This window comes from Leishmania martiniquensis, chromosome 30, assembly GCF_017916325.1.
Source record: "Leishmania martiniquensis isolate LSCM1 chromosome 30, whole genome shotgun sequence".
In the NCBI taxonomy this organism is placed as follows: domain Eukaryota; phylum Euglenozoa; class Kinetoplastea; order Trypanosomatida; family Trypanosomatidae; genus Leishmania; species Leishmania martiniquensis.
Window position 1 is genome coordinate 131,589 of NC_090165.1, and position 13,330 is coordinate 144,918.

The 13,330-nt window shown below is 61.4% G+C and overlaps 6 protein-coding genes across 6 annotated transcripts; all 6 read right to left on the bottom strand.

Annotated features, from left to right (window-relative positions):
- Positions 1-371: 371 nt before the first annotated feature.
- LSCM1_03660 (uncharacterized protein) lies at positions 372-1,895 on the bottom strand (the record flags this gene model as incomplete). Its single annotated transcript, XM_067321193.1, has 1 exon — positions 372-1,895. The coding sequence occupies one exon, from the start codon at positions 1,893-1,895 to the stop codon at positions 372-374; it is 1,524 nt and encodes a 507-aa protein (XP_067176561.1).
- Positions 1,896-2,859: 964 nt separating this feature from the next.
- LSCM1_03661 (uncharacterized protein) lies at positions 2,860-3,678 on the bottom strand (the record flags this gene model as incomplete). Its single annotated transcript, XM_067321194.1, has 1 exon — positions 2,860-3,678. The coding sequence occupies one exon, from the start codon at positions 3,676-3,678 to the stop codon at positions 2,860-2,862; it is 819 nt and encodes a 272-aa protein (XP_067176562.1).
- Positions 3,679-4,215: 537 nt separating this feature from the next.
- On the bottom strand, positions 4,216-5,661 carry LSCM1_03662 (uncharacterized protein; the record flags this gene model as incomplete). Its single annotated transcript, XM_067321195.1, has 1 exon — positions 4,216-5,661. One exon carries the CDS (start codon positions 5,659-5,661, stop codon positions 4,216-4,218), a length of 1,446 nt encoding a protein of 481 aa, XP_067176563.1.
- An 863-nt stretch (positions 5,662-6,524) lies between these two features.
- On the bottom strand, positions 6,525-7,625 carry LSCM1_03663 (uncharacterized protein; the record flags this gene model as incomplete). The annotated part of the gene is made up of 1 exon (XM_067321196.1): positions 6,525-7,625. The coding sequence occupies one exon, from the start codon at positions 7,623-7,625 to the stop codon at positions 6,525-6,527; it is 1,101 nt and encodes a 366-aa protein (XP_067176564.1).
- Positions 7,626-8,367: 742 nt separating this feature from the next.
- LSCM1_03664 (uncharacterized protein) lies at positions 8,368-10,050 on the bottom strand (the record flags this gene model as incomplete). The annotated part of the gene is made up of 1 exon (XM_067321197.1): positions 8,368-10,050. The coding sequence occupies one exon, from the start codon at positions 10,048-10,050 to the stop codon at positions 8,368-8,370; it is 1,683 nt and encodes a 560-aa protein (XP_067176565.1).
- A 2,232-nt stretch (positions 10,051-12,282) lies between these two features.
- On the bottom strand, positions 12,283-13,149 carry LSCM1_03665 (uncharacterized protein; the record flags this gene model as incomplete). Its single annotated transcript, XM_067321198.1, has 1 exon — positions 12,283-13,149. The coding sequence occupies one exon, from the start codon at positions 13,147-13,149 to the stop codon at positions 12,283-12,285; it is 867 nt and encodes a 288-aa protein (XP_067176566.1).
- Positions 13,150-13,330: the final 181 nt, after the last annotated feature.

Sequence of the window (13,330 nt, forward strand, 5' to 3'; positions counted from 1 at the left end):
CGGTGGCGTGGTGGTGATAGAGCGGAGGACTTGAACGCAGGTTCGGCACCGGTGGAAGGAAGGTAAGTAGCAGCGACGAGCACAAAGCCAAGGTCACCCCCCTTTGCTAGCCTGTGTCTCCCGAACCCCCCCTAAGCCATCTACCAGAGGTCATCCGTCTCCTCGACCGGCCGCAGACGTGAATGCATAAAACGCGCGAGCGGCACACAGCACCACTTTTCACTCTCGCCTGTGCAGGAAGGACAACGCCACTTTGTGCACCTCCTCCTTCCATCCCCCTCCCCCTCTCCGGTCTTCCCCCGCTCGCAGTAACACTCGTCAGTGCCCAGCACACATGGCCCCGCTCGACTTGCACGACGAGAGATGAGCCGTCATGGCGAGCTCGTCAAGAAGCGTTCAAAGCTGTCCGCAGCACCCGCAACGGGGGAGAAAACTGTGGGTACTGTCTCTGGAGGCGAGGAGCTGCTCCGCGACGCTGCTAGCGAGACTTGGCAACCTCCCTGCCCCGCGGCGAGACCATCAGACCGTGGCGCGGTAACGCTGCGCGTCGCCTCCACCTCACCTGTCACTGCCGCTGTGGAAGCGTTGATGCACACTTGTGCTCCGCTGGTCGAGCCGCGAGCCAAGAGGGAAGGTGGGGACGAGCTGACCAGCGCCGCCTCTGCCCTCGGTAACGGGGTGGTAGCTCGCGCGTCGGTGCTGCAGCGCCTCATTCCACCCACCTGCGGAGGCGGCGCATCGTGTACCGCCTGCGAGGGCGAGGAAGAGTAAGCAGATGAATACGACGTTGGTCGCACCTCAGCGCACCTCATGTCGTTGCCTGCCGAGGGTGCTGGCTGCTTCGACGCCGGCGCAGCAGGCGCACCCGGCCGCGAGGTGGCCGCCCTCGTTTCGTCCGTTTCCGCATCGGCAGCAACGGACGCAGCGGGGTTAATCTGCTCGCGCTCCTGCCGTGCACGCATCTCCCGTGCTCCCTGCGGCTTTTCGATCAAGTAGAGCCGCAGAAAGGCCTTAATGAGCTCTTCGATGTCGTCTGGACGCTTGCCGTTGTGCCCGCCCGACGTGAACTGCTGCAGGCACGGAATGGGGAAGGCGTCACGGATCAGTTCACAGTGCGCCGGAGACACAAAGTCGTCGTCGGCGCTGTGGAACAGCAGCGCTGGCACGTCACACGCCGTGGCGTACTTGACGGAGTCCAAGTCGTCAATGTCGAAAGCGGCTCGCTTCATGATGCGCTTGCGGATGCGCTCCACGATCCCGCGCACAAGTATTTTCGGCACCGCCCTGGCTGTTCGCCCGCCATGCCGCTCCACCAAATCGTCGATGAGCAAGCGCAGGGAGGCGAACGGCGAGTCGCACACAATGCAGCGAACCCATGGGTCTTTAGAGGCATACATGATCGCTGCAACCGCGCCCATGCTGCGGCCCCACAGCGCCACCCCGTCCACCTCGTCGCTCTTTAGCGTGAGAAATTCGACGACAGCGACGAGGTCTTGGCGCTCGTAGAAGCCGAGGGAGATGTACTCACCCTCCGACATACCGCTTCCGCAGAAGTCGAGGCAGAAGAGACTGAAGCCCTCCCGCAGCGCAAAGAGAGCCTCCAGAGCGTCATAGCGCCCACCGCAGTTCGCGTGGCAGTAAACCACGCACGGCACACGGCGGGCCGGGTAGGGTTTAAACCACGAGCACTGGAAGCGCAAGCCTCGCATGTTTTCGAGCTCGAAGTCGTGGCGCACGAAGCGCTCCGTGCCGTCGTCGCCGATCCGGAACACCTCAGGCCCAAGGTCGTCCATCTCGTAGGTGGACCGAGGCGGGCGAATGATGAAGTCGCACATGCTGTCTATCAGGCTTGGACCGGAGGCCAGACGGAGAAGGGCGTCCTTGGCGCTGATCATTGCCGGGGGTCGGAGTGGGGGGAGGGGGGCAGTAGAAGTTGGGGAGGGGGAAAGGAGAAGTCGGCGGAGTGCGAATCCGATGAGACAGAAGGCTGCCAGTGAGGAAGAGAAGCAGAGCGGTGAGAGAAAAGGTACGCAGAGTCCCCCCGGAGATGTGCGTAAGGGGGGGCCTCCGTGAGAAAGCGGTGGGGGAGGGAGGGAGTGCCACGGAGGCGCGTGGGGTGCCGATGGGACAAAGGGGCCAGCCGTCGAAAAGGGCGACCCGTGATACAGCTGAACCCCTTAGCGAGTGGTGTTGGTGAGTGTGCGCGTGTGATGCTCTCTCTATACATATATATCTGAAGCCACGCACGCGCAAACACAAGAGGGGGCGCACGCAATCGGCTGCGGCGGTCCAGCGCAAAGCCGCATGGGGAGGAGGAGCCGGGCGAGAAAGGCGGAGAGGAAGAGAGCGGATACGGTGAGCCGGTTTTAGGCCTCGAGAGGAGTTCGTCCGTGAGAGCGTGAGAGAAGATGGGGGCTCACGACTGGGCAGGCAAGTCAGCGCATCCAAGTATAGCGGAGGAGTGAGATGATGTACTGCCGCTTCCTCGTCTTGATCTCGTTGCCCATCCACCCACTCGACCAAAGAGAGAGAGAAAGAGAGACATGCACGCATGCATGCATCGAGTGTTGCATGTGATACCCCCGAGGAGGAAAAAGGTGTTAAGCACAAAATGAAACCCTTCTCTGGTCACGGCATTTCGCCGCTGTGAGGTGACGGGGGCGAGAGGGGGGCTCCGAGGCTAGGCGCACGCTTCGAGTCCCTTTTTTCGTTTATTTGTTCAGGGGGAGGGGGGACTGCCCGGCCACTCCCGCCATCTGCCTCGCCGTCGCTCCACATTAGTGCTGAGGCGTTCTGAGGGTAAGATGTCGCATGGCCAGAGAAGAGAGGCGTGCCGCTCCCCAACAGAGCGGAGGCTGCTCAACAGATCGCCTCCGTCCAGAAGGTGCAAGCGAGCATAACCGGCACCAGGACCTTCTCTGAAGCCCACGTGAAGCTGCGCTGCACCTGGGCGGTGGTACACACTAGAGCCAATACGATACCCACCATCCATCCGACGAGCGCTTGCCCGACGGTGTGGTAGCCATTGTACACACGGCCGGCGCCAATGAAAAGCGTCGCGAACACTAGGAATGCTGTCAGCGCATACGATGTTGAGGTCCTTGCCATTCCCGCCGGTGCAGCCGCGGGCTTCCGCTGATGAAGCAGAGTGGGCTTGCGTCGCTCCGTGCGTTCACGTCGCGCGTGTGCCCAGCGGCGCAGGAGGTATGCGGAGAAGCCCGCCATAAACTGCGCGTGGTCGCTCGGCATTCCGTTCAGCGTGGTATAGTTCATGCCTACTGCTGGGTGAGGAGGGCGCTGACTGCGGATGGCTGTCTTGAGTACCACGTTGAGGCACAGACTCAGGATGAGGTACAGGATGAGATTCATCGCGGGTATGCGACGCTCACGGCATGGGGCGCTCGTGAGCCCAACCAAGAGCACCATCATCGCCACAGGGCCGACAGACGAGATGCCGAAGAGCTTGCTGAGCAGGTCATTCTGGCGGTAGACAACCTCCGTCATTGCCCATGACTTCCAGCGAGGGGGATCTGATGTCCTGATCGACGGTTCCATGGTGCGCGCTGAAACGGGAGCGTGGCGTCCCTGCGCGCGCGCCAGTGCCTCACCTTGCTGCAGCTCCACAGCCGACAGATGCGTGTAGCTCCACATGAGCCTTGCTGTCTCGGACCATGACATGGATTCAGTAGATGGCGACTCGGCCCACCGCGGAAGACAGGCAGCAAGGGCCTCCGTAAACAATACAAAAGGCTCTCGAAGAGTGCGTATGCTACGGGGGGAAGGCTGAGGGGGAGGGAAAGAGGAGTTGGCGGACAGTCATGAGAGGGCAAAAAGGGGAGCGAGAAGAGATTGACGCGGCAGCCGAGAAGGCGATTTCACGTCAGTGCCGACTGCCTCGCGGCCCGGTCAGAGGCCAAGCGCTACGCAAAAAAAGCGCGAGAAGCGGAAGAGAGCGCCTCTCCGAAGACGATGCGCTGACGCGCTGTGACCGTTTGCGTTTGTTTGTTATCCGGCAGTCGCCGCAGAAACAGAGACAGAGACAGAAAGCCCTGCGTGCGCCGCTCCACAGCTGCGACAGCGCGGCTGTCACCTCAACGGCTGCAGTTAAGGTGTGGTTGCCGGCTAGAGGGCAGCCCCCTCCCCCTGCCATTTCTGCGCCTGCGCCGTGTGCGTATGCGCGCCGCCCGGCATCGAACCAGCCACCATTCAGTACGCTCATCCGGCCACGGCGTGGCCTTGCTCGTCCAGGATGTCGCTCTCCACTCCGCGCTCTTTCTCTTCCAGCGCGCCTGGCTTGTTCCGCGTCCAGTACTTGACCTCGTGGCCGCTGGAGGCAAGAATGTTGCCCAGCGGAGACCAGGCGACACAGTGCACCGGGTTGGGCTTGTCGCGGAACTTCTCGTGAGCTGCCTCGATCATCGCCGCTTCGTGGATGATCTCCTCGACGCCATGTGTCATTGTGCCGTCGCCCTCAGCTACCATCCAGTACATCACCCTTCCGTCTGCCCCTGTGCTCGTGAAAAGGTCGGACACCGTCGGGTGCCAGTCGACGCTGTCAACAGCGTCCGTGTGCCCTGTGAAGCGCTTCACCTCCGGCTGTGTCTTGCGGATATCCCACAGCTTCACCGTCCCGTCCTTCGACGCGCTCAAAAGCGTCCGTCCATCTGGGTGCCACCGCGCACATGTCAGCGCCTGACTGTGACCGTGCAAGGCCGCGATGCTGCCGCGAGAGGCTGTGCGGGGATCCCAGAGCCGGCACTGCGTGTCCTGACTTCCGGTGGCGATGAGCGCTCGATAGGGGTGCCAGTGCGCCGTCGTCACATCACCGCCGTGCCCCTCCAGCTTCACCTCCTCCAGCAGGGCCTCATCGCCTCCGCTCGCCCCGGCAGTGGCGGTGTGTGCGCCAACCGTGTTTGTGTCCCATACCTTTGCGGACCCATCCTGGCCAGCTGTGCAGAACTTCAGCTCCAGAGGTGCCCACGAGATCTCGCGCACGGCGCGGTGGCTCGTATCGACCTCCGACATGAACACAAAGTTGGACATCCACATCTTGAGCTTGCCGGCGTCATCGCCGCTGAGGATGAGGTCGTGGCGACGGCCCCATGCGATAGCGCGGCACGGGCGATTGTCCTCGTGAGCCACCGTCTTCACCTCCACACCGAAAGACTGCCCGTTGAAGAGGAGGAACTCACCACGGCCGGTGGAGCATAGCAGACGGCGTCCGCTTGGCGACCACTGCAGGGCGTAGAGTGGTGTCCGGATGCGGCCACCTTTGCTGTCCGGATGGTAGGAGGTGTTCACCCACTGCGTGCACAGCGCCGTACTAGGGTTGTAGTTCGTTGCGCTTGCCGTGACAAGGTTTTTGGTGTAATACTCGTGTGGCGCGACGTGATAGCTGTACGGCGTGCTGCGCGGCACCAGACGTGTGAGGACGTGCTGAATGGCGGGCGAGTAGAAGTCCACTGGCCGCTGGCCGTGAAGTTTGCGGCGTGGCGCGTATTCCTCAGGGTCGAAATCACTGCGGAAGCGCCGCCGCACGCCGCCCAGTCCGCCAGCTGGTGGCCCGCCGGCTGGTGGACCACCAAAGCCCCCACTACCGCCGAAACCGCTCACGCCGAAGCCGGCGGCGCCCTCACGGCGACGCGGGTAGCCACGATCCATCTCCTGCACGTACTCTGAGCCGCAGCCGCTGTCGACGCTGCCGTGCACCACTAATGTGCGAACAAAGGGGGAAGGTGAGAAGAACACAGTACAAAGAGCGTTTCGGACTCTCTCCCACGCGCAAGCGATTTCTGTCGCCTGTCCAAAGTAGTGGCACCGAGGCGATAAGGCAATGGCGTCCTTCACCGTGGGTGGGGGAGGGGGGGCGCAAGAGGAAGGGAGGTTAAAGAGAGGGAGAGTGGGATGGGAAAGATGCGTTCATGGCCGCTGACGTCGGCGGCAGCACCGCCTCCGCCGACACCACTTCTCTTCGTAACTGAAAGAGCCGCCCCCTTTCCCTTCGCCCTCTTCGCCCCCCCCATGGGCACACGCACGCACCTGAGCGTGTGAACGCATGGAAGAGGTGGAAGGAGAGCCAGAGAAAGAGAAGGGGTCGCCGGAGCGCAGTCAGGCTGGGTGCCCTACCCTGGCCTCGCTGGTACCCTCCCCAAGCGCAAGGAGACCGCCGCCTCTCCTCCCTCCCCCTGCAAAGCCCACATAGAGGAGAGGGAGCAGAGGCTGGCGCGTTAGTGGAAGTGATCGGTGCGTGGGCTCCTCCGATGCACCGGTGTTGCTGCGTTGCCTTGACAGAACTCCTGCGAAGACGGGGCGCGTGTCGACGCCTCGGCGCGAAGCGGCACCGCAAAGGAGTTGAGGAAAGGGCGAAGAGAAGGGGGGTCGGCTGACGTGAGCCCAGAGTGGCTGGGCAGAGCAGTATGCGGGGACGCAAACGGCGATGGAAGCCAGCCCCGCACCTCACCCTCCCCACGCCCTCGCGCCCCCTCCTCAAGCGAGTGGTCAGTGTGCTTCCCTCTTCCGCTAGCTTACACAATCAACTGCACCGACAGCTCTGTTGGCGTCACGGTAACCGAGGAACCGGCAGGCACCTGCAGACACTCCCCGTCCACTACCAGCAGTGCCGATCCCCCACCCCTCACACCGGCACAGCTTTCCAGCGGCTGCGTCGAGCGTATTGCGGCGTTGGTGGGCTCTGGAGCAGAGGAAAAGTCGATGCGTATGTCGAGCACCCTATCCAGCATCATCACCCCGTCCTCGGCAAGAATGCGGCCTTCCCTCGCCTCTCGATACAAAAGGTGCCACATACGCGTGCGGGTCGTCTCGGCTGTGGCTGTGGTGACGGTGAGCTGCCGCCGGTGGTACGTGGCAGTGGGGGTGAGGGAGTAACCGAGCTGCAGCTGCGGCATCTGTGAAGCAACGAGGAGACGCAATGGCCCGATATTCGATGAGGTGACGTCGTTTTCGCTGTTGTGCGTCAGCACCGCCGTGGCGTTGGGCGAGGCGTGCTCAAGGGTGGTGAAGAACGATGTTGCGGTGAAGCACCCGAGTATGGTGGGCAAAGAAACGTACTCCTCCTGCGCCTTTTTCCAACTGCTCTGCCGCTGCACCGACGCCGCGTAGGTGCCGGTGGCAATGTACGAGCACATGTAGCGCACCGGATACACGCCGGAAGACGGACAAGGATGACGCAGGTGAACGGCCCACAATGGCACACGAGCAGTGCGGCCCACCACGAGGCTCGAAACCGCGCGCTCTGCTGAGGTAACCCCGAGCGAGGCGGCTATGGAATTGTGCAGGCCTGTGGGCACCAAAAGTAGCGGCATCGCCTCCAGCAGCGACGGCAGCGGCACTGTTGCGCCTCGCCCGGTGCTCGATGGTGCCATGGCCGCTATGAGGTTGAGAGCGCTGTTCACTGTGCCGTCTCCTCCGCAAAGCACCAGCGCCTCCGCCCGCGGCAGCGCCCGCCACAACTGCTCTGAAAGCTCATCGTTCGGGATGTGCACGTCGTGGTGCACAATGCCTGCACGGTCGAGATACCCTTTCAGCGTGCTGGCGAAGGCCTGTGTGACTCGTCGTCTACCACTGCGGTTGTTGACGATGAGCACGCACCTCTTCAGGAAAGGCATTCGAGTGAGATGAAGCCAATACCTCGAGCGCGCTTTCCCTCTCCACTCTGCTTTCCAGCCGGCCTGCTTGCATGGAGCTTATACACGCGGTACGTGCACGCACGCACCGGGCAAATAGATGACACTGGTGTACGCGCAGGTGCCCGCTCCCCATGTGACGGTCTAGCAAGGGCACGCTTCTGCCGATCTCTCCGCGTGTTGGTCGCCAGGACAGATGACTGATGGGTCACACGAAAGGGGAGCCTGCCAATGAGCAGAGAAGGGAGGGAGGGAGAGGGGAGGACGCAGACAGATGGGGAGTCGCCATGCTACGCGCTCGAAAGTGCGCAGAAAGACGCCATGTATGCCTCCTGTCCACGAGCCAGGCCCTCACCGCCCATCTTTCATCAGAGGTTGACGTCGTGGCAGCCATGTGGAGTAACTGGTGTGCCGCCGTGTGCGCGCCTGAGAGAGAGAGCGCGCGCGCTCGAGCGAGGAAGGCACGGAGGTGCAGGCAGCCGTACCTAATGGGCTGGCCCCCTCACGCATCCCTTCTCCTTCGTTTCCTCTTTGGTCAACAACCTTCAGAATGAAAGCAAGGCCTGAGCGCGCACACCTGGTCTGTGGTGCTGCGTCAGGCACTGAGGTAAGAGCACACACGTACGCGCGTGCATGTAAGCAGATGGACCAATAAAGGCTAAGATGGCGCATGTCTGCACCAGCACCATCGGCAATGTCTATGGGCCTCCAGTACTATAGCCCGCTAGCATTTTCCCCGAAGGGGCAAAATATGACGGCGCCGCCTCACATTAGACGAGCGGGCACGTCGGAGTACGTACACCATACCCAGCATCGCGGTTACAACGACCAGGAAGATCGTCAGGAATACATTCGTGCTGAAAGGGTTGCGGTACACCGTGATGGGCTCACCGCGATTACTGCTCACTTGCTTTGTGGTGTAGCCTGTCACTGTTACAGTCGACTCGTAAAGCTCCGTGGGATTCCACTTGTAGCGGGATCTAAGGAACTTCGACACCTCCGTTACGACGAAGCGGTCCTCCTCATCGTTGGTGATGACGTCATGAATGCACGAGGGGCACTGCTCCGCCGTTGGAAATATCTTCTTGGGCACCAGAGGGTCGGCTCCCTCCTTCACCTCGGCGAGACGGCGGTTCACCTCATTGTGGAAGCTCCACAGCTGCAGCACCGGATCTCTGCCCTTCTCCGGCTCGAAGCGGCGGAAGTTGGCGAGGCAGACATCGCAAGCAAAGAAGTTCCGTGCGTAATCGAGGATCGTGAAAAGCACATTGGCATTGTGCTCGTTGTCACTTTCCACAGTCTCTGTCTCGAGCACGCGCATGTCGATGGGCACCTCGTTCACCGTCAGCGCGTGGTAGAGCAGCCACATGCCGCACGGAAAGCCGCGGTACCGCCATGAAGACCCTTTGCAGGTTCGCCACTTCAGATCTCGCGGCGCTCCCTGGTATGGGATACCGGCGGAGAGCACGAGCCGCTGCCAGTCGCCCACAGAGACAAAAGCGAAACCGCCCCGGCTCCGTCGCCCACCCTCAAAGCTGCGGTTGGCGGTCAACGAGTGCATCAGCACATCCGCGCCGAGCCCAGGCAGTCGTTGCTGCACCGCGCGAAGAAACTGAAAAAGAGCGCGGCGCCGCGCCGCCGACTCGAGTCCCAGCAGCGCCACTTCGTGGTAAAGAGTTTCGAAAAACGCATTGGCGACATCCACCATTTGGAACCTCGTGTCCTCCACGAAACCGGCAGCGCGTGAGCTGTCGCGAGTGCCACCCTCCTCGGCTTCGCTCTTCTTCAGCTTGCGCAGGTAGGTGCGCATGTGCAAGCACCGCTCCTTGTTGGTTTCGCCCCACTGGTTTCTCGAGGCATCACCCCACATCTTGCGCGCTGCGTTGAAGTGCAGGTTTGGAGTTGCACCTTGTCCGATGAAGACTCGATTCATAGTTATCGGTCTCGCCTCCGCGTCACCAGGGTTGATGTCGTTCCTGTTCACGACGACGGGCACGAGCGAAGGCTCGGTGACAAGCACGTCGGATGGGAGGAGGAGGTAGAAAGAAGGTACGCCTTGCACCCCGAGCATACGGCACTCTTCCGTGCTCGCCTCGCAGTTGAGCGCCGCAACTGTCACCTCGTTCAGCGCATCGCCGACGTCTTCGAGCGTCTCCTTTGCGATGCGGGCGATGGACGGCGCAGAAACACGGCAGTGGCCGCAGCCACCAGAGTAGGCGACCAGAATCCACGGGCACACGTGCGCTGACTCGTGCAACGCCCGCAGGCTCGTGCTGCTGACGTCCACCACCTCCAGCGCCTCACCGTAGAGCGAATGTGACTCGAGGGCGGCGACGGTGAAGCTGGAGAGAAGCCCGAGAGAGGTTATGCAGAGGGCTATCACAGCAAATCGCTGGAGTGATGCCATGGGCACCAGCACAGACAAGAGGGCGGGATGGATAGCGGAAGGCAACGCTAAGTCCCTTTACGCACTCCTGCCCCAATGCGCAGGAATCGGGTGGAGCGGGTGCGAGAAGAGAACGAGCCGCAGCGGCAGAAGCAGTGATAGCGATGGGACAGTCACGGCACCCCTACAGCCATGGGCCAGCCAAGGAAGATGAGGGGGTGTAGGCGATGCGTGGATAGAAGCGACACGAAGAGCTGTAGCGGCTGCCGGGTGGCAGGGGAGGGAGGAGCTGCCCTTTTTCTGTCGCCGCCTACACACAGAGATGAAGACGCGCGCTCAAGTAACCTTTTCGGCCGAGTATCCATTCCACAGATGAGGAGGTGGAGAGGGGAAACGAGATGGATGACGAAGTGCAGGCGCGTTGGATAGTGTTGAGTAGTGCGTAGAGAGAGAGAGAGGATACATTATCATCGACTGCTGAAGTAGGACAGCGCCAGTCTCAGCAGCAACCGAAGAGACGGCATATCCGGCCGCTACAGCAAGCGGCCACGGCCACGACTGTCACCGCCTTTATGGCCATGAGAAAAGGACAAAAGGCGCCGCGAAGGAATCAACCCGCTGGGGCACACGTTAGCGTCCGCAGCGGTCCCCCTCCCCTCTCCATGTGCTGGTTAGGCTTCACCTGTGAGAGAACGTGAATGGCCTATGCGACAGTATGCGCTTCCTAACTCCACTGCTCCACCATGCGCGACAAGCCCATCTTGACCCCTCTCTTGCCACGCTTCACCACCCCACTCTGCCTCCCCGCTACTTCGCTGTCCAAATTCCTCAGTGAACAGCACCTTATCCTCATCCAGACTCAAGCCTCGAGGTCGCCACGCGAGACATCCACGCCTACAATGCGCGCACGCCAGCACAGGATAACGCCTAGAGGTAAAGTGAACGGCAAAGGTCAGACAGGGTAAAGGTACCTCCGCTTCATACCAGCACCACTCGCACAGCCGCGCGCAACTGCGCCGTACCACTCCCCTCTCCAGCACAACCATACCACACCATCATTTCCCCTCCCCGGACACGCACCACCGCACGCACAGCCTCACCACTCAGTTCGCGCCCCTTCATTGTGAAGAGCGCTCGTTGCGCTTTTTCGTGTTCATGCAGGATGCATCAGATACCACAGGAATGCACGGTGAATCATCACGCTCGTGGTAGAGAGAAGGGGGGCACTAAGCACGCACACCCGCGCCGGCTCGCTCTTTTGCAGACTGCATTCACCCACACGCGCAGCAGCGCTGCCGCACTCGGTACGCCGCCTCCTCAGTTCAACGCGCTACCCGCGCGCATCGTTCCGTTTTTCATCCATGCACCATTGGATCAGATCCCACAGGTAATAGAATCGTGTGCGTCATCAGGTCGCAAAAAGCACGCACAGGGGAGGGGGAACGGACAGCGTCGCAGCAGCGGCCACACCACCTGCAGCAGCCACACCACCTGCAGCAGCCACGCGCCCAAAACCAACTCCGAGCAGCAGGCACACGTGCGCCAGCGGCAGCACGGCACGCGCACGCACAGCCTCACCACTCAGTTCGCGCCCCTTCGTTGTGAAGAGCGCTCGTTGCGCTTTTTCGTGTTCATGCAGGATGCATCAGATACCACAGGAATGCACGGTGAATCATCACGCTCGTGGTAGAGAGAAGGGGGGGCACTACGCACGCGGAGTAGCAGAGACGATGCAAGGGGAAAGAGAGGGGAAGAGTGGGGAAAAAAGCGAGACGGATGTGTAGAGAGGCGAGAGGCGTTGAGGCGATATGGCTCATCGGTGGGCCGGCGCCCTTGCCCATAGGAAACACCGCATGGGCGCCTTCGGCGGGCACACACTCTGCGGAGGGAGTCCAAGTACACGAAGGCAGGGGAATGCCTGCGATGCAGAGAGCGCTGTCGCGGTTGCACAATGCGGGTACGCGGAAGCAGCAGTTCAGGGAAAAACGACGGCGAAGTATTTGGAGAAAAAAAATGTTTCGCTTTTCTCTCCTAAATGTCTCTCTCGGGTGTGTGATGCGGCGGTCGCCGTTGCGCGCCTGACCGCCCATCCCCAACGCGCCTATCGGTGTTGCGTCTTTCCCGTAACTGTCTAGTAGAACACGGCGCACGTGTTGCAGGGGGAAGGGTGCGACTCGTGCAAAGGTTCTGGCTCAAAAAGACGCATGGGCACAACTCCGCGCTATTTCACACGCCCTCGCAACGAGGGTCACACTACTGGCCGGTAGCGGCGTCCGACTCGTCCGCTCCCATTGACATGACCTCCTCTGCAAGGAGTTTCAGCTCTGCCACCTTCTCCTCCACAAAGGCATTGGCAGTAGAGTCTACAACCGCAGCGAGCTCCTGTTGTACTCCATCCTCCAAACTGGCGTCCTGAAGCACCTTGACTGCCTTTGTCCGCGACTGCTTGATCCGCTGTCGAAAGGCTGAGACGATACTCTGCACCTCTGCCACGGTCTTGTCGCGACGCGCCGTTGTAATGGGCAACATAGCCACCCGTATCTTTGTCCCCTCCTTAGAGACTTGCAGAGTGCTGTCAAACCTGCTGACACGCTGCAGAATGGCGCTGCCGAAGGACGCGGAGTTCGGCGTAATTTCGATGGTCAAGCGGCCCGTCTTCACCACCTGCGCAACTTTGGTGAGCATCACCGAGTGGCCCCCAGCCACTTCCACCTCCAGCAACTCCAAGCACTTCGCCATGTTCAGTACTTTCATGGCACTGAGGTTCGCCTTCTCCGCCGCTTTCGCGTAGATTGCCTGAAGCTCTTCAGGGAAGTCGTCGGAGACCATCAACTGTGCCTCCTGCACAAGCTGCTCGCGGCTCTCGCGCTGGTCCCGGGTCTTGCCCATACGGCGCTCAGCGCGCTCCTCAAAAGTCAGCCGTCGAGCATCGCCGCGGTCCTTCTTTCGAACATCCTTTCGCAGTGGCGCTGTCACGGAGCACCACGAAACCTTCGCCGTCACAAGGCCGCCTGTGGATACACAGGTCGGCGTGCGTGCGACCTGCGAGACAAAAGGCTCTGCGGCATCGCTGAGCAGTATGGTTGCGGGAAGCCGACAGCGGGTGACGAAGCAGCGCATAGAGAGCGCGTATTCGTGCGCGTGTGCCTGCGTGTATACCCGCTGAACTAAAACGCTAGGGGAGAAAGAGAAAGTTCCACCGACGACTTGCGGAGCTACAGCGCGCACGCATGACTACAGCAGAGGCCCGTGACCGCCGCGCGTTCCCACGGTGGCAGAGTGAGAGAGGTTACGTCGAGCA